The 19662-nt window shown below is 38.6% G+C and overlaps 1 protein-coding gene across 7 annotated transcripts in view; it reads left to right on the top strand.

Moving 5' to 3' along the window:
- The window catches only part of RYR2 (ryanodine receptor 2), a 756727-nt gene that overhangs the window by 465011 nt on the left and 272054 nt on the right, over positions 1-19662 (top strand). For all 7 annotated transcript variants that reach the window (XM_032312097.1, XM_032312094.1, XM_032312091.1 and 4 more), the window contains 2 exons: positions 12349-12508; positions 15502-15649. In XM_032312097.1, coding sequence (XP_032167988.1) covers positions 12349-12508; positions 15502-15649 — 308 coding nt within the window. The remainder of the gene's footprint in view (positions 1-12348; positions 12509-15501; positions 15650-19662) is intronic.

The following is a 19662-nucleotide window of genomic DNA, read 5'->3' as shown; positions in this document are numbered from 1 at the left end:
GTCAGAGTCCCAGTCTCAAAGAGGACTCGGAGGAGCCTGACTCAGGTTTGACCAGAGGGAGTGTCTTTGTCAATTACCTTCATTCATCGCTGCTGGCATCATATGGGATGCCTGTTTTCCCCACTGGTCTTTGGGTCTACTCTCATTTCTGTGAGTACTCTAGGTCATTGCTCTTCTTTTAGCTTCCTTTATAGGCTTAAAGGAAGCCTTTTAGGGAGTGCCAGAAACCTAAGAATACTCTTTCTGGCAATTTGGGTATTGCAGTGTGTGGTTGGAGGGGGTAGGGAACGTCGCCTGTCAGCCTAGATTGGGTTGGTTGCAATGTCTTGTTTCTCTGAAGTTGTGCCATGCAAGGAAAGGGTTTGGTGTGGGAGATTTTAGGATCTGGCCATTTTGCTCAGTGTTCTCTGGGAAGCAAGACAGAAGTTCACCTCGGTGCTGGGATCTACCTGGTCTCTACCTGGTTAAGTGTCAGGGAGTTTTGGCTTCCCTCCAGCTCCCCTGTCCTCTAGGCTCTGGAACCTGTCTGGGTAGGAGAAGGAGTCTTTATCTTGTTTTCTTCAAGTCTCAGGGCATCTGCGCTTGCTTTTTTGATATTCAAAAGCATAGCTTTTAATATCAGAAGGCCTTTTATCTGAAAGACTAATGTCTCTGCAGTGAATTTTCAAAGCCCGTGTTAAAAATCCAAAAACCAAGTTTGGCTTTCTTTGGTCTCTCTGTTGAGTTGACCCGTTCTTGGGGCATTGGATACCTTCTGGTTTTGTTTCAAAGGGCCTGTGGGGTAGTGGAAAGCCTTGGAGTAAAAAGAAATTGATAAAAGAGGAGTTGGATGGGGTGGGGTAGGGAGGCCTCCCAGGCACATCCTCATATTACATTTACTTAAAAACAAAGAAGTGAACTAGTGGAAAAAATATATCCCTTGTCTGTTTCCTTTCTAATCTCTATACTGAAATTAATTCTCCAATATTTGTTTCCGGAGAAGGGCTTTTGAATTATCTCTCTATTCTTTCTGAGCAAATGTCAGCCCCGTATGCATTTTTAGTAGATGGGCTTCCAGCAAAACTTCCTTAATATCTCTGGTGTGCAGTCATCTGAGATTTTCCCGTTGGTTCCAAGGTACTTGAAGGGCTGATTTGGTTTGGAAATTTACACCTAACATCCACTGAACTTGGACATAATCTTTTCATGTTTATTGCACGTCTTTTACAGCAGGATGACTTCCAAGCTTCATTTAGCCTGATTCCTACTAAACAAGTAAACTTGAGAGGTGGGAGAAGCTAGAACAAAAAGGAAAAGGTTCTTCTGCTTAGTGTTTCTCATTCTGCTGTGTTTTTTGTACACCACTTTAATTGCCCCTTCAGTGATATTATACTGCACACTTTTTTCAAGGGCTCATTTAGAATACCTGCTTAGGAAGAATGTGGGTCAGGTGGCAATGAAGTACAAAACTAAATTGCTAGTTAACGTGACAATTCATCAGTGGGGCCAAGCGCCATCAATTTTTTGTTCACATCTTTGGTAATTTGATGCAGATGAAACTGGCAGTTTACCAGTTGTGTTTTGTTTTATTTTTCTGGGGAAAAAGGTCCTTTAAAAAAGAAACTGAAGCCCAGTATATATAATTTATTAATCTTGCTGTTTTATTTTAATTATTCAATTGTATGCTACATCAGAATAAATTCAGAGCTAATAACTGCAAAAGAATTTGGATACCTTGGAAAGGGAGTATATTGAATATATTTATTTCATCCCTATATATTCCTCATAATCTAAATTTCAGAATGTTTGATGGAATGGGGACTTTGAATATTAAGGTAAAAGAAGTTTAAAATGATGCCTGCTAAACAGCTAGATAGCAGGAGAAAGATAGCTGTTGACTGATTCTGGTAGAATTTTCCCAGGAAGCTCAAGAAAGTAGAATGTAACACATGGATGTCTTTAACATGAACTTTATGTATTTTGTATTAATTTAATTACTACTGATAGGACTTGTCCCTATTATTTGGACTATGAAATTCTACCCCCAAAAAACTGGTACAGCAGTATTTCTTTCATTTCTTTTACATTTCTGGGAATTAATCTGAAACATTACTTGAAACCACATAGCTTCCAAGGATTATGTCAATCACAATTTACTCCAAAAGCTTGGCTTTTTGTTCTTTTTCAACCATAAGAAGATAATATTTCCTACTAGCAGTTGGTTGGTTCATCTTTTTGTACCTAAATAGATTATATTATTAAGGTGAAGTGGACATTATTGGCCAAAGTTTATTTATGCTCTTTAAAAAAATCCCATTTTATGGGGCCCCTGGGTGACTCAGTGGGTTAAGGCTTCTGTTTTCGGCTCAGGTCATGGTCCCAGGGTCCTGGAATGGAGCCCCACATCGGGCTCTCTGCTTGGCAGGGAGCCTGCCTTCCCCCTCTCTCTCTGCCTGCCTCTCTGCCTACTTGTGATCTCTGTCTGTCAAATAAATAAAATCTTTAAAAAAAAGAAATCCCATTTGGTTACAACGGTTTGATTCTTTGTCAACATATACTACAAACAGAAAAAGAGTTTTATAAATCATTGTTGATACTGATTAATATTGGTTAGGTATTCATGATGTCAGCACATTTATCAAATACAGTAAGTTGAAGTCTATGAATTTCAAAGATACTTGTATTTTACTGTGGTTGATTTGAAGGACAACAGTATGGAAGTAAGGTTCGGGTGAAATAGGACTTAGTAACTTTGATTTGGATGGGATTATTAGCCATTTAAAAGAATCGTTTGAAGCTTTAAATCCTTTCTTGCACAGGGTTATTTAGGAAAGTAAAATGAATTGTAGTCTGCGTCTAACAGAGAGCATGAACTAATTAATTATTGTGCTGGTTAAATCAACAGAGGGAAATGCACCTCCATGGGTTTTCCTTGTGATCACAGATTAAAGCAGCTCTATAGATACCCCATGTAAGAAGGGGAAATTTTAGAAAATCAAGAGAAATGCTTAGGGTTCTATATTATCCAACTTTACACATTGGTAGAACTTATCTATAATGTTTGACTTGGAAGGACCTCCTTCCCACCCTCTGCCTTTCAAACATACCCCCCTATTGCATATGAGATATTGCTGGGATGTCTACCATTAGAACTGGTTGTAAGAGAGTATTTTCCTCTTTTCAAATGCACACATTGCTCATTAAGATGGTTTCAGCTCTCATCAAGTTGCTCTTGAAAAATGAGAGAAGAAAGAATGTGTGCTCTTGGGCTACCCCGTGCTGGGTGAATGTGAGGAAATCAGAAGGGGAGGGTGTCAAGCAGAGATAGGAAGATGGGACAGCAGAGAAGACTGAGTTCTTTGTCATTGCTCCTAAGGTTGCTTCCGACAAGTCACATTAAACTTAGAAATTAGACTCTACCAGCTTGATCATTTGTCAGTGCCTTGGAAATATATTGGAAGCTCTTTATTGAAAAAAATATTTTGTGAATGAGAACTTGTATATGGGCTGCGCTTACAGTTTATAGATTTATCTATTTATAATCAGAATTCTATAACATATAATGATTTATATGAGCTATTAAAAAATTACATGTGGGACACCTTGGGTAGCTCAGTTGGTTAAGCATTTGCCTTCTGTCGAGGTCATGATCTTGGGGTACTGTGATCGAGTCCTACATTAGGCTTCTTGCTCAGTGGGGAGCCTGCTTCTCCCTCTTCCTCTGCCTGCTGCTCCCCCTGCTTATGCTCTCTCTCTGACAAATAAATAAAATCTTTAAAAAGAAAAATAAGTAAAAAACTCCCATGTGGCATAATTATAAAACATTTTTTAATTTAAAAATATTGTTAAATACCCAGATGTTCAGAGTTTTGATTTAAAACAGAACAAAATTTCTCATCTATAAATGTAGCTTGTGATGTAAATTGAATGACATAAGGCTGTAATTAGCCATAATTGTTACAATTGCTGCACTAATCTAATCCACTTAAACAAAACAAAATATTTCTGATACTTTTGTCTATAGATAAATGATTTATAAAATACGAGATGTCTTATGATAAAATAGTAACTAAGGCAGTTTCAACTTTATTCTTCTTAAAAATTATTTATTGCTGGAACACATTGATTCATTCAACATATTTTTATTGAATGTCTACCAAACATTATTCTCCATTTTGTGGATAGCAGGAAACAAAGCAGTGGAACACCCTGCCTCTTTATGGTACCAGGCTTACCTGGTAATTCTGCTACCCACAGCCCAGAATACTTAAAAGAAAAAAGATTACATAGTTTTATCTCAGCATTTTCTCATGTTCTGGCTATTTTTTTTTTAACTTGGCATAATTAGCTGGTGAATTTCCTTTGTATAAAGGAGAATCTTTGAGATGAAGATACATGTACCTTTATATTAATTCGGCATATAAGTTAATTCTTTTTTTAAAATTTAAATTCAATTAGCCAACTTATAGTATATCATTAGTTTCAGAGGTAGTGTTCAGTAATTCATCAGTTGTTTATAATACCCATTGCTAATCACATCACAAGCCCTCCTTAATGTCCATCACCCAGTTACCCCATTCTGTGTGTACCCACCTCCTCTTCAGAAACCCTCAGTTTCCCATAGTTAAGTCTCTCATGGTTTTTCTCCCTGTCTGATGATTTCCCATTCAGTTTACCCTCTCTTCCCCTCTGATCCTCTATGCTGTTTCTTATATTCCACTTATAAGTAAAAACCATATGATAATTGTCTTTCTCTGATTGAGTTATTTTGCTCAGCGTAATACCCTCCAGTTCTGTCCGCATCAGTGTAAATGGTTAAGTAGTCATCATTTCTGATGGCTGAATAATTTTATATATATATGTGTATGTGTGTGTGTGTATGTGTGTGTGTGTATATATACATGTGTATGTATATATATATACACACAGGGTGCCAGGGTGGCTCAGTCATTAAGCATCTGCTTTTGGCTCAGGTCATGATCCCAGGGTCCAGGGATCAAGCCCTGCATGGGATCCCTGCTCAGTGGAAAGCCTGCTTCTCCCTCTCCTACTCCCTCTGCTTGTGTTCCCTCTCTCACTGTCTCTCTTTCTTTCTGTCAAATAAATAAAATCTTAAAAAATAAATAAATAAAATCTAATTTGTCTGATATGTGGATTGCTATCCCAGCTTTCTTTTGACATCCATTGCCATGATAAATGGTTCTCTACCCCCTTACTTTGAATCTGAAGGTATTTTTAGGTATATATATATATTTAGGTATACACACACACACACACACACACACACACACACACACACACACACACCCCATATCTTCTTTATCCATTCATCTGTTGATGGACATAGCTCTTTCCACAATTTGGCTGTTGTGGACATTGCTGCTATAAACATTCGGGTGCAGGTGCCCCTTCAGATCATTACATTTGTATCTTTGGGATAAATACCCAGTAATGCAATTGCTGGGTTGTAGGGTAGCTCTATGTTTAACTTTGTGAGGAACCTCCATACTGTTTTCCAGAGTGGCTGCACCAGCTTACATTCCCAGCAACAGTGTAAGATGATTCCCCTTTCTCTTCATCCTCGCCAACATTTATTGTTTCCTGAGTTATTAATTTTTGCCATTCTGGCTGGTGTGAGATAGTATCTCCTTGTGGTTTTGATTTGCATTTCCCTGATGCCAAGGGATGTGGAACGATTTTTCATGTGTCTGTTGGCCATTTGTATTTCTTTGGAGAAATGTCTTTTCATGTCTTCTGCCATTTCTTGACTAGATTATTTGTGGTTTTCTTGGGTGTTGAGTTTGATAAGTTCTTTATAGATAATGGATACTAGCTCTTTATTTGATATGTCACTTGCAAATATCTTCTATTGCATAGGTTGCCTTTTAGCTTTGTTGAATGTTTTCTTTGCTGTGCAGAAGCTTTTTATCTTGATGAAGTTCCAATAGTTCATTTTTGCTTTTGTTTCCCTTTCCTTTGGAGACTCGTCTAGCAAGTAGTTGCTGTGGCCAAGGTCACAAGCAGTTTCTGCTTGTGTTCTCTCCTATAATTTTGATGGATTCCTGTCTCACATTTAGGTCTTCTAACCGTTTTGAGTTTATCTTTGTGTAGTTTAAGAAAGTGGTCCAGTTTCATTCTTCTACATGTGGCTCTTTAATTTTCCCAGCACCATTTATTGAAAAGACTGTCCTTTTTCCATTAGATCTTCTTTCCTGCCTTGTCAGGGTTGTAGGGTTGTAGTGGTTGGTTGACCATAGAGTTGAGAGTCTGTTTCTGGATTCTCTCTTCTGTTCCATTGGTCTATGTGTCTGGTTTTGTACCAATACCATACTGTTTTGATTCAGCTTTGTAATAGAGCTTTAAGTCTGGCTGTGTGATGCCACCAGCTTTGATTCTCTTTTTCAACTTTACTCTGACTATTCAGGGTCTTTTTTGGTTCCATACAAATTTTGGGATTATTTGTGTTAGCTCTGTGAAAAAAAGTTGATGGTATTTTGATAGGGATTGCACTGAATGTATAGATTGCCCTAGGTAGTGTAGAGATTTTAACAATATTTGTTCTTCCAGTCCATGGGCATGAAATGTTTTTCCGTTTCTTTGTGTCTTTCTCAATTTCTTTCAGCAGCATTCTATGGTTTTTAGAATACACATCTTTTACCTGTTGGGTTAGGTTTATTCCTAGATATCTAACATTTTTTTGGTGCACTTGCAAATGGGATCAACTCCTTAATTTCTCTTTCTTCTGTCTCATTTTTAGTGCATAATGCACATAATGCAACTGATTTCTGCACATTGATTTTATATCCTGTCATGTTGCTGAATTCCTGTTGAGTTCTTAAAATTTCGAGGTGGAGTCTTTCAGGTTTTCCACATAAAGTATCATGTTTCCTGTGAAGAGTGAGTTTGACTTCATTGCCATTTTGCATGCCTTTTATTACTTTTTGTTATTAGATTGCTGAGGCTAGGACTTCTAGTACTATGTTGAACAACAGTGGTGAGAGTAGGCATTGCTGTTGTGTTCCTGACTTTAGGGAAGAAGCTCTCAGCTTTACCCCATTCAGAATAATATTCTCTGTGGGCTTTTCGTAGATGGATTTTACGATACTGAGGTATGTTCCTTCTATCCCTACACTGTGGAGAGTGTTAATTAAGAAACGATACTATATTTTGTCAGATGCTTTTTCCCATCAACTGAGAGGATTATATGGTGCTTGTCCTTTCTTTTGATAACTCGTTGAATGAGTTTGGAAGTTTTCCTTCCCTTTCTATTTTTTTTGAAACAACTTCAGAAGAATAGGTATTCGTTCTTCCCCCTGGGAAGCCATCTGGCCCTGGACTCTGATTTGTTAGGAGATTTTTAATTACTGCTTCAATTTCCTTGATGATTATGGGTCTGTTCAGGTTTTCTATTTTTTCCTGTTTCAGTTTTGGTAGTCTGTATGTCTCTAGGAAATGCATCTATTTCTTCCAGAGTGCCTAATTTGTTGGCATATAGCTACTCATAATATGTTCTTATAATTCTTAGTATTTCCTCAGTGTTGGTTGTGATCTCCCCTCTTTCATTCATGATTTTATTAATTTGGGTCCTTTCTCTTTTCTTTTTGATAAGTCTGGGTAGTGGTTTATTGATCTTATTAATTCTTTCAGAGAACCAGCTTCTAGTTTCATTGATCTACTGTTCTTTTGGTTTCTATTTCATTGATTTCTGCTTTAATCTTTGTTATTGCTTTTCTCCTGCTTGGTTTAGGCTTTATTTGCTGTTCTTTCTCCAGTTCCTATTGGTGTAAGACTAGCTTGTATATTTGAAACTTCTCTAATTTTTTTGAGAAAGGTTTGTGCTGCTATGTATTTCCCTCCTAGGGCCTGCCTTGCTATATCCCAAAGGTTTTGAACAGTTGTGTTTTCATTTTCTTTATTTCCATGAATTTTAAAAATTCTTCTTTAATTTCCTGGTTGACCCATTCATTCTTTAGTAGGATGCTCTTTAATTCCAAGTGTTTGAGTTCCTTCCAGATTTCCTATTGTGACTTAGTTCAAGTTTCAATGCCTTGTGATTTAAAAATATGCAGAAATATTCCCAATCCTCTGGTCCTAGTTGGGGCCTGATTTGTGACCCAGTATGTGATCTATTCTGGAGAGTGTTCCATGAGCACTTGAAAAGAATGTGTATTTTGCTGCATTAGGAATGAATGCTCTGTATATATCTGTGATGTCCATTTGGTCAAGTGTGTCATTCAAAGCCCTTATTTCCTTGTTGATCTTATGCTTAGATGAGCTGCCCATTGCTGTGAGTGGGGTAAAGTCCCCTACTATTATTGTATTACTATCAATGTGTTTTCTTTATTAATTTAATACTTATAATTGTTATAATTATATATAATTATATAATTAATACTTATAATTGTTAGATGTTCTTGTTGGATAAGCTCCTTAAGTATATATAGTGTCCCTCTTCATCCCTTACTACAGTCTTTGCTTTAAAGTCTAATTTGTCTGGGGTGCCAGGGTGGCTCAGTCATTAAGCATCTGCTTTTGGCTCAGATCATGATCCCAGGGTCCAGGGATCAAGCCCTGCATGGGATCCCTGCTCAGTGGAAAGCCTGCTTCTCCCTCTCCTACTCCCTCTGCTTGTGTTCCCTCTCTCACTGTCTCTCTTTCTTTCTGTCAAATAAATAAAATCTTAAAAAATAAATAAATAAAATCTAATTTGTCTGATATGTGGATTGTTATCCCAGCTTTCTTTTGACATCCATTGCCATGATAAATGGTTCTCTACCCCCTTACTTTGAATCTGAAGGTATTTTTAGGTCTAAAGTCCATCTCTTATAGGCAGCATATGGATTGGTCTTGCTTTTATCCAGTCTTATACCCTGTGTCTTTTGATTGGAGCATTTAGTCCATTTACATTCAGAGTAACTATTGAAGGATATGAATGTAGTGCCATTGTATTGCCTGTAAAGTCCCTGTTCCTGTTGATTGTCTCTGTTTATTTCTGATCTATGTTACTTTTAGGCTCTCTCTTCAGAGAGAGAGATAATTTATTTAATATTAATAATATAAAATAAAATTTATATTTTAAAATATAAATTTTAAAATAAATTTAAAATTTATTTAATATTTCTTACAGGGCTAGTTTGGTGATCACAGATTCTTTTAGTTTCTGTTTGTCCTGGAAGCTCTTTATCTCTCCATACATTTTAAATGATACTTTAGATGGAAAAAGCATCTTTGGCTGCATGTTTTTTTTCATTTAGCATCAAGAATGTGTCATTCTGGCCTTTTATGGCCACCAGGTCTCTGTGGATAGGTCTGATGCCAGTCTAATATTTCTATCATTGTAGATTAAGGAGTTCTTGCCTCAAGCTTCTTTTGGGATTTTCTCTTTATCTCTGAGATTTGCATGCTTCACTATTATATGTCAGGGTTTTGATCTATTTTTAATGATTTTTGAGGAGCGTTCTCTCTACCTCTTGGACTTGAATGTCTGTTTCCTTCCTTAATTATGGAAGTCCTCAGCTGTGACTTGCTCATATATGCCTTATGTCCCTGTCTCTCTTCTTTCTCTGGGACCACAATAATTCTAATATTGTTGATGGTATCGCTAATTTCTTGAAGCTTCCCTTCGTGAACCATTCGTTGTTTTTCTCTCTTTTCCTCAGCTTCCTTCTTTTACATCATCTTGTCTTCTCTGTCACTGACTCTCTCTTCTGCCTCATTTACCCTAGCTGTTGGAGCATCCAATTTAGAATGCATCTTAGTTGAAACATTTTTAAATTTCAGCCTGATTAGATTTTATTTCTGCATTAAGAGATTCTCTGGTGTCTTTTATGCTTTTCTTGAGCCCAGCTAGTAACTTTATAATTGTTATCCTGAATTCTAGGTCTGACATTTTACTTATATCCATATTGATTAGGTCTGTGGCAGAGAGTATTACTTCTGTTTTTTTCTTTTGTTGTGAATTCTTCCTTGTAGTTATTTTGCCTAGAGAAGAATGGATGAACAAGGGAATAAAATAAAAAATATCAAGGATGACTCAAGCAAAATACCAACTAGACAAATCTGAAGAGGTCTGAAACCAAAAATGAAAAGAAAAAGGAAAAAAGAAAATATAATTTCCCAAGTGGATAAGACAGGGTGGTCCACTTGGTCATGGGTATATTTTGCTCTGTTAGAAGACCCTAAATCCCAAAATTTCAAAGAAAGCAAAACATATATATACAAAAATGAAATTGAATACAGTGAAAGGAAGCGAAAAATGAAGACTATATCTATAAAATGTAAATGTGAAAACGAAAGTTTAAAAAAAAAGGCTAAGAAATAGAGTTGCTAAAATAAGAAAGTAGTTGAAAAGGGGGGAAAAGATTATAAACTGAAAGATAAAAGAATCATGAGAAAAAACCCTCGAATTCTATATACTATTTTCCCCTCACACTGGAGTTTTGCAATTCTGTGTGTTTGGTACACTTGGTGTTACACTGATGTTATAGCTAGTTTTCTGGGGGAGGGGCCTGCTGCTCTGATTCTCAGATGCCTTTGCCTGGGTAGAGTTGCACTGTCCCTTGCCAGGGGACCAGTCTCAGTGTAAACTGCTTTGGGTTGCTCTATGTGGGTTTTGTTCCCCGAAGGATTTCTGTGGCCCATTAGAGGACAAAAATTAAATGAAAATAAAAATGGCTGTATCCCTGTTTCTAGCCCTGGAGCTGAAAGATCTTGGGCCCCTAAATTCAGTAAAAATTCAGGGAAAAGCAGTCTTCACTTTTATGTGCACCGAACTCTGCAGACTCCTTCGAAGCACACCCTACTTTTCTTCCCAGGGGAGAGAAGAGGGTTCTCCCAGGCCTGCCACTTGTAGGCCTCCCCGCACGGAGACCAGTCTTCTGATTGAATTGCTGTTCACGGTTTATGGCGAACTGAGCTGAGATCCCACTCCTGGGCTTGCTGACCATAGCCAGTTTCCTGCTCCAGTGCTTGGGAGCTCTGCCAGCTCAGGCATCCCCATTCTTTCTGTGACCCCGGGGATCCTGAGACCACAGGATCCCACCTAGAATTTTGTACCGCTTTGCCATCTGAGCACCTTTCCAGTAGGGTTGTCTCTCACTGGAGCAGATTTTTAAAAGTACTGATTTTGTGCTCTGGGGCTGTAACACTCTCTGGGAGCTGCTTACAGAGGTTCCCTCCCCTGCTGTTCATCTTCCAATGTATTCCATCTGATTCAGTTCTCCACACCTCCTACTGTCCCCAAAGTGGTTGCTTTTCTATTTGTAGAATTCCAGCAATTCTTTTCTTTCATCTCAGGTTGAATTCGTAGGTTTTCAGAATGATTTGATAGTTATCTGACTACATTCAAGGCACCTGATTAAACAAGGCTCCCTACTTTTCTGCCATCTTTCTTCCTTCCACCAAATCTTTCAAAAACTATAAATCAGAAGGCTGATTATCTGCCATGTCCTATTTCAAGTACGATGGCATTTTGAAAAATGGATTAGAAACAAATATGACCTCAAGGCTTGGTTGACTATAGGTAATACAACAATGACAGAAGAACAGAAGAGAAGCAGCTATAAAACAGGTTTTGTTGGAATCTCAGTAGTTAAAGAGAATGAGGTGACTCTGTGTGTATCTGTGGGGGGTCGAGCAGTATTATTGCCCTAATATGTACATGCTGGAAACTTGGTATTTTTCAATTTTATAGCTCTTATGAAAGATGAAAACCTACACTTGTTTTAGTGCTTTCTCTCCATTTCAGCATATAGAAGTAGTTTCAGGTAAGAGTTCCTTAAAACCCAGGCCTTCATTATTTTTTAGATGGTTAAATACCTGGGATTTTCTACCCTCTGTCTTATCCAGATGCTTCCTAAATTATATAACTAAGAAAGAAAATAGGAAAATAACTTATAAATGCATTAAAATTTACCTATAGAATAATAAATAGCTAGTATCTGTAAAGATCCACAGATTCATTAAATACGTAAATATACAAATTAATGCAACACTTAATAGTTGAAGAAAATGAGAATAGGAAGAGAAATCCATCAGATGTTTTCATTGATAACCAGTATTTTGGTGGTTTGTACTATAGAAGAGTCTCAAGAGTTAGGAACTCAGTAAATCCTTCTCAACTTTGAGAGATAGGTAACTTGTCTCATTTCGCTTTCACTGGCATAAAAATTAAAACCAAGATTGTGTGGCCTTTCTACTTAATGAGTTATTAGCTTAAGTGAAGGGTTCCAGGCTTGCTGACCAGGTAACCACTGTGGTTAAATGAACCATTAGAAGTAGGTATGGCCATAAAGAGACTGGTATAGGGATTTTTCAGCTTTGACTTTTTCAAAAAGGCCAATTACATATTTCTTTTGTTTTGCCTTATAGTTACCAGCTGACAAGTGGGTACAAGCCTGCCCCAATGGACCTGAGCTTTATCAAACTCACCCCATCTCAGGAAGCGATGGTGGACAAGTTGGCAGAAAATGCCCATAATGTGTGGGCCCGGGATCGAATCCGGCAGGGCTGGACTTATGGCATCCAACAGGTATGAGGGGGCTTTAGAGCATGGAGGCTGAGGTTTGTTTAAGTGCCAATCAGCATCGTTCGTAACAGGGGAGATTAAATAATTATTGTTTTGGAACTCACATACATGTCTTAATATACGTATGCAGTGACACACCTGTCCAGTGCTGGACTCTGGAAGTCAGATGACCATAACCCTGAGTAAAAACAGGGAGTTTGAACCACCACAGTGATTTATAATGTGGTTTCATGGCATTTCTCTCTCTCTCTGAGATTGTCTTTAAGGAGAAACTTCTGAAATATGAGAAGATTGATACACAATAATAATAAAAGAGATCCACAGTTCCTCGTTTGAAACCCCTGGGGCCAGATGAATGTCAGAATCCAGATATCTTTCGGTTTCTGGAATGGCGATACGGTGATCGATTACATGCTTCTTAGCACCCTCCGCAGGGCAGCAGAATGTAAATTACTATTTGTTCAGCACCGTGTAGGCCTGATCATACCAAGAGGGGATAAATAAAGCCTATAAACAGGCTTGCTTCAATTCAGATCACGTTCTACCACCAACTGAGTTTGTGTTAAAGTTAGTCAAGGATGGGTTTTCTGAGGTTTCTGGATGTCAGAGTCGTGGATCTCTCTCTATTAATGGTGGCGCTGGTGGGAGTGACTAACAGTCCGTGAGTACACCAGGAGGTGTCATCGCCGAGCCTCTCACCTCTGAGTCCTCGTGTGACCCTGGCAGGCTTCCTAAATTCTCTGAGCCACTGTTTCCCTCGGCAGTAAGGAACTTAACGTCATTCTATAACTTACTTGTGAGAGAGGCTCACAGCAGTGCCTGGCAGACCAAATACGTAGGGCGGTTTGCTCTTAAATTAGGTGGCTGTCCCCGACAGGAGCTTTACACATATTCTCTTAAACTCTGACAACAGTTCCGTGAGGGAGGAATCCTTTTATTCCCAGCTGACATATGGTGCACGGGGATCCTCCTTGGGCGCAGTTTGCCCAGCGCTCTGCGGCTAGCAGGTGGCAGACCCTGCTTGGGATCAAGCCTTCGGACTCCAGAGCCAAGATGCTTCACTGCCTTGTTGCAGTGCCTCTTGGCAGCTCAGTTTAGGCTTCCTGTACTTAGAATTTTTCAGGAATAAAATGGATTCTTACTTACAGGCTTAGACTATGGTCCAGGAAACAGCCTAAATATTGGTTTGAAGAAATGAGTTTTGAAAACCCATGTAAGCCAATGACTTCTTGCTATTGGGAAGGCCAAATAAAAATAGAAGAGCCTTGATATACCTCATAAAATATATTTTTATATTGAATTAAGCTGGTTGTAGCTGATGAGAATGTCAACACTACATCTGCTCCAGCATTGTTTCTATGTGTAGGGGTGTGTGTGTGTGTGTGTGAGAGAGAAAGAGAGAGAGAGAGAGAACCTGAACCTTATATTCCCAGATGGATGAGGGGTTCACACTGGCTCTGCAAAAGGAGGGCTTAACTTATCTTGAAGACCATGGAGCTCTGTCAGACAAATGAGCAGTTCCCGAAGGTCCCTGTCTTCAGGGTAGGGGTGCTCCTTCCTGTGCATGTGTTTCCTCATAAAAGCACAAGGCTCTGTTTGAACCTGCTGGAGCTCTCATTTAAATCATTTCCATTCCTTCCCCCAGGTCGCACCCCATCCCTCCACCGCATTCCCCACTGACATAGCCCATGTTTGCCAGGTTATTTGAATAAGTGTCTTGAATTTTCCATCACCTTCTTGTTAACATAACCTACTGAAAGTCCTTGAGAGTGGTTTCCTCAATTGCCCTCTTCTCTGTCTCTCGAGCACAGCTGCTTTCAAACATGAGTGTGCGTCGGATCCCCTGGGGAGCTCCTTTTAACTGAGTCCCAGGACACCATCTCAAGAGAGGAGGATGATTCATTTAATGCTTCAGACCTTCTATAGAGGAAAAGTTTGGGGGCTAAAACCACGTTGAAAGAGAGGAGAGCAGGGTGATGTTTATAGTGTTAGTTTATTTGGTGTGGCTTTGGAGTGGTGCTCCCCACCAAATGACCTAGGCGACCTTAACCCCAACGTGTCCATCCGTGTTCATGTATTCAGGAGCAGGTGTTCAGTACAAATTTGCTAGAGAGAGGGGAGAAGACGGTAAGAAAAGCTTTCCTTGCTCTTACCCAACCGAGACAAACCCCATCCACCACGTGGCATATTTGTTTTGAGACATTTGGGAAGGATCTACAGCCTTGTCATTCTTAGTCAAGCTCAGGTTCACCTGAGAATTGAGAATGCTTCTTGAGATCTGCAAAGTCCGACAAAATCTGCAGCAGAGTCTCAGGCAGTGGATGAAAGGAAGCGCTTTCTTTTGCCAGGATAGTAGGATAGCTAGCTTTCTGGCTTTGCCAACATCAGTGCCATTGCATTTTAAACCTGGAGCCTCTTTTGTCATAAACAGTTCATGAGTTTTGTAGGTATTTCAGTATTTCTGCTATTAACAGGTTTCACATGTTGATAGAGTCACCTTAATGCATTACTCTTCAGGCCATTTGAGTTCATAGAATGGCTGTCTATAACATGCTGAGTTTTTCCGAGAAAGAGACAGCAGCCATATGTTGTTTGTGGACTAAAATCACTGAAAAGTGACCAGTGATCATTTGGCTGTTCTTGTAACAAAGACTTGTCTGTCAACTTTGCAAGGAAATTCCATGTTTTCTAAATTCACACGTTGCCCTGTGACCCCTGCAGATGGAAGGTGGTTGAAGAGATCCTTCCAGCTGGCTTTGTCGTTGTTGTTGTTTACTTCTTCTTCTCCTGGGGAGGGCCTGCAGTCACTCATCTGATCCATCTTTTCTATTGCTAGGGGTTCAGTAACTTCCATTACCTGAAAAGACTAAGGTGGTGGGGGAGGGGCAGCTTTTACCTCAGGGGCCTCACATTCTATTATATTTGGAAGCTGTCACCCTTCCAGAAGGATTGCTTTAGTCCTACTTTGATGATGGACACCTTTTCTCTTCCTGTAGGATGTAAAGAACAGAAGAAACCCTCGTCTGGTTCCCTATGCCCTTCTAGATGACCGCACCAAGAAATCCAATAAGGACAGCCTCCGTGAGGCCGTGCGCACGCTGCTGGGGTATGGCTACAACCTGGAAGCGCCAGATCAAGATCATGGTATTTTTTTTTTTTTATAAGATTTTTATTTATTTGACAGACAAGCAGGCAGAGAGGCAGGCAGAGAAAGAGAGAGGAGGAAGCAGGCTCCCTGCTGAGCCAAGAGCCTGATGCGGGGCTCTATCCCAGGACCCTGAGATCATGACCTGAGCCGAAGGCAGAGGCTCAACCCACTGAGCCACACAGGCGCCCCCATGCTATTTTTTTTTAAAAGATTTTATTTATTTATTTGAGAGAGAGAGCATGAGGGGGGAGGGGCAGAGGGAGAAGGAGAAGTAGGCCCCTTACTGAGCAGGGAACCCAATGCAGGACTCGATCTCAGGACCCTGAGGTCCTGACCTAAGCCAAAGTCAGGCACTTAATCCACTGAGCCACCCAGGCATCCCCAAGATCATGGTATTCTGGTTTTCCTTTCTTCCTCTCAGGTATCGAAGTTGTGTGGTAGTTCTTCAGAGCCAAATAATTAACTAAAAGGGCAGCATACAATGGGTCCTTTGGGATGTCATCTAGTTTGTAATTTAGGACAGTGGTTTAGGGCATTTTTTTTTTTTCCTGAAGGACGCTTGAGGGATTAGATTCATCTCTCATTTGAGTGTCTCAGGACCACAGTGATTCTGCTGGGGGGAGAAACGAGGGAAACCTTCCCAAAGAGTTTGATATGAACAGTGTACTCTCTCAACTGTGGTTCAGCTCCCACCCAACCCCACCGGTTCTCCTTCAAAAGAGTTGATTTAGTTGTTTAACTTGTGTCTTCTGAACTTTCATTATTTATACTCATACCTAGAGGTAATATTAACTAATTAGTGCAACATTTTGCTTTAAGATAAGCGCATTAGAATAGGCATTCAATAAATTTGTGTTGAAAAAACTGGGTTTTCAGAGGTCTTATAAAGAACACATTCCCCCTTAAATAATACCTGTTAAGAATATGGTTTAAAATATCAGTACCAATTCCTTTATCCTTTGCCTGAAGTTTGACTTGGTATGACTCTCCATATTTTAAAATCAGCAGAGTGAAATAAACAATGTGTGTTTCCTGATAGTGCCTGTATTTTTTTGATAGAAAATTTTTAAAAATGTATCCTAACTATTCTCTAATGACTAACATCTTCAGTGTTGTATCTGTGCATAGAAATCCAGACTGTAAGTAGTAATAATAGCTAATGTTTATATAGTGCTTGTCATGTGCAGCATGACAAGAATCCCATCCCCAGGCATTTTGACTCCAGACTTCAGTCTGTGGAGTTGATTCAGTAGGTCGTTAACATCTCAAGAGCTCTAGTAGATACTGAATCCTAACATTTGCTGCCAATAAAATTAGGTATTCCCTTGGTAACAGTGGTGTTCATAATTATACCTCCTTATTTTCTCTTGAGGTCAGTTTTATAGCAACAAATATTTGGTAGACCCTTATTAACTGGGTGCTATCAGGTGTGGGAGGTATGAGAGGGATCCGTGTCTTAAAGAGTCTATAGTCCATATGACCACTGGAATAGAAATAGACAATACAAAGCTTCTAATCTAAGATGTAACAGAATAAACCATAAGTTTTTTTTTTTTTTAATCCATTCTTCTGTTGATGAAGGTTTGAATTGTGTTCAGTTTTTGGCAATTACGAATAAAACTGCTATGAAGACTTGTAGACAAGTCTTTGTGAAGACTCAGACTTTTCATTTCTCTTCAGGTAAATATCTAGGGAGTAAAATTACTGGACCATGGGACAGATATATTCTTTATAGGAAGATTCCAGATGGTTCTGCAAAGTTACTCCCATGACCAGTGTATGAGGGTGCCAGTTGTTCCCACATCCTGGCCAAGGATTGGTAGCTAATCTTTCTGATTTTAACCGTTCTGGTAGATGCAAAATGGAATCTTGCAGTTTCAATTCTCATTCTTCTCATGAGTAATAATGTTGAATTTTATTTCTTGTACTTACTGGCCATTGGTATAAGTCTTTTTTTTCCCCCTGAATTTATATTCAATTAAAAAATTGGGTGTTTTTTTATCTTTTTATTGAATTATAAGTATATGTAATTGTAAGCATATATATAAATTTTCTGGGTATAAGGGCTATGTCAGATATTGGAAATAACTCCTCATTGTTTCTGGGTTGTGCTTTCATTTTCTCAGTGAGATCTTTCAGAAAGCCCACCATTCTTAATTTTGATGAAGTCCTTTATGATTTTTTCCCTTTATGGTTGTATATTTTATGTCCTGAAAAATCTTTGCCTGTGCAAAAACAAAGATTCTCTTTTGTGCTTTCTTTCAGAAGTTTTATTATTTTACTTTTTTGTTTAGGTCTGTAGTCTAATTTGAGTTGAGTTTTGTTTGTGATGAGACACTAAGGTCAAGGTTCACTTTCGTCCTGGTCGATATCCAACTGTCTCAGCACCATTTATTGGAACAGATTATCCTTTCCTCATTAAATTGCTTTGGTACCTTTGTCATCTATCTATTGACAGTTGGGTCCTATCGATCTGTATGTCTGTCCTTAACTCAATACCACACTACTGTCTTTATTATTGTAACTTTTTAACAAATCTTAAAATCAGGTAGGGTAGTCCTCTAACTTCTTTAAGAGTTTTGTCAGCTTCTTTTTTTCTTTGCATTTTCTTACATTTTAGATCCCCACTTGTAAATTTCGTTTGGATGGGCTTACAGCTGGCTTTGTAGGTCAGTCTAGGGGAGAATTGACATCTTAACAATATTTAGTCTACCAGTTCACAAACGTGGCATATCTTTCCTTTTTTTTTTTTTTTTTTGTCTTTAGTTTGTCTCCAACTTTCAGAGTAGAGGTCTTGCCCATTATTTTATAGAGGCATCTGGTATTTTGGAAATATCATAAATTAAATTAGTTTTCACTTCCTTTCATCTTCTAGTTGTTCGCTGAATATGAGAAACATTATTAGTATATACATATTATTATAATTATATCATGTGGTCTGGCAGAATTCATCTTACTTTTTTTTCTTTCTTTTACTCTTTTTCTGTGTACAAAGTGTTTACAGTTTTCTACCCACATAACCATGATGTTTTCCCCTCCCCCCCCAGTATTTTACTTTTTCCTTTATAATTATCATGCATTTTTTGTCTTTTGACTTAGTGAACTGGTTAAGACTTAGAGTGTTTATTAGTAGTGGTGAGAGAGGTTATCCTGCCTTCACTTCATAGTAAAACATCAAGACTTTTCCCCTTAAGACTGGGAACAAGGAAAATATCACACATATTGGAGTAATGCCAGTGGTGATCAAGGATTAAGAAAAAGGAAAAACAAACAAAAACAAAAACAAAACAAAAAGAGCAATAAAGGAGACTTATACAGACCAACAGAATAATATGAATGAACTGAGTAGCAGAGTCTCTGTTGGAGCTCCCAACACATGTTCATACACATACACACCCTCTCCCACACAGACTTATATGGACACACACACACATACACGAACACCCCAAAAAGTAAAATGAAAAGTCAGATGAGAAAACATTCTGGCATCGGAGCTGGTTAAAATCACGATGCGATATTATGAAGGTGTTAAGTACAATGAAATGCTGACCGGAAACGCTCTCAGGTGTTTCATATTAAGGGTAAAGAGCAAAGTCGTGAAGTCTGCAAAGAGCGTGGTACTATTCTCGTTATAACAAAGAATATATGTAAACACTTGCACACGCGCAGACGGACTGCGAATAGACACAGAAAACAATGGTAACAGTGATTGCTTCCAGGAAGCATAGCTAGATAGCCGGCAGACAGCTGTGGGAGGGAAGATTTACATTTTGCCACATATCATTTCTTTTAAATTTTATACTCTATTTGCATTACCCATTCAAACAAAAGAAATGCACTTTTTAAAAAAATTATGGTTGATATCCAAGAAAGGAAGTGCATTTTACCCTGTACAAGGACATGTGCAGTATATGCCAGAAATAAATAGTGATGATTATATTTTAAAGACATTATCAGTCAAAGGCATAGGTTGTGTCAGTTACATCTGATGTCTTCACTTTTTGGGATG

The sequence above is a fragment of the Mustela erminea genome, chromosome 14 (assembly GCF_009829155.1).
Source record: "Mustela erminea isolate mMusErm1 chromosome 14, mMusErm1.Pri, whole genome shotgun sequence".
Taxonomy (NCBI): Eukaryota; Metazoa; Chordata; class Mammalia; order Carnivora; family Mustelidae; genus Mustela; species Mustela erminea.
The sequence above is the reverse complement of the archived record's forward strand: the minus strand, read 5'-3'. Positions and strand labels throughout refer to the sequence as shown.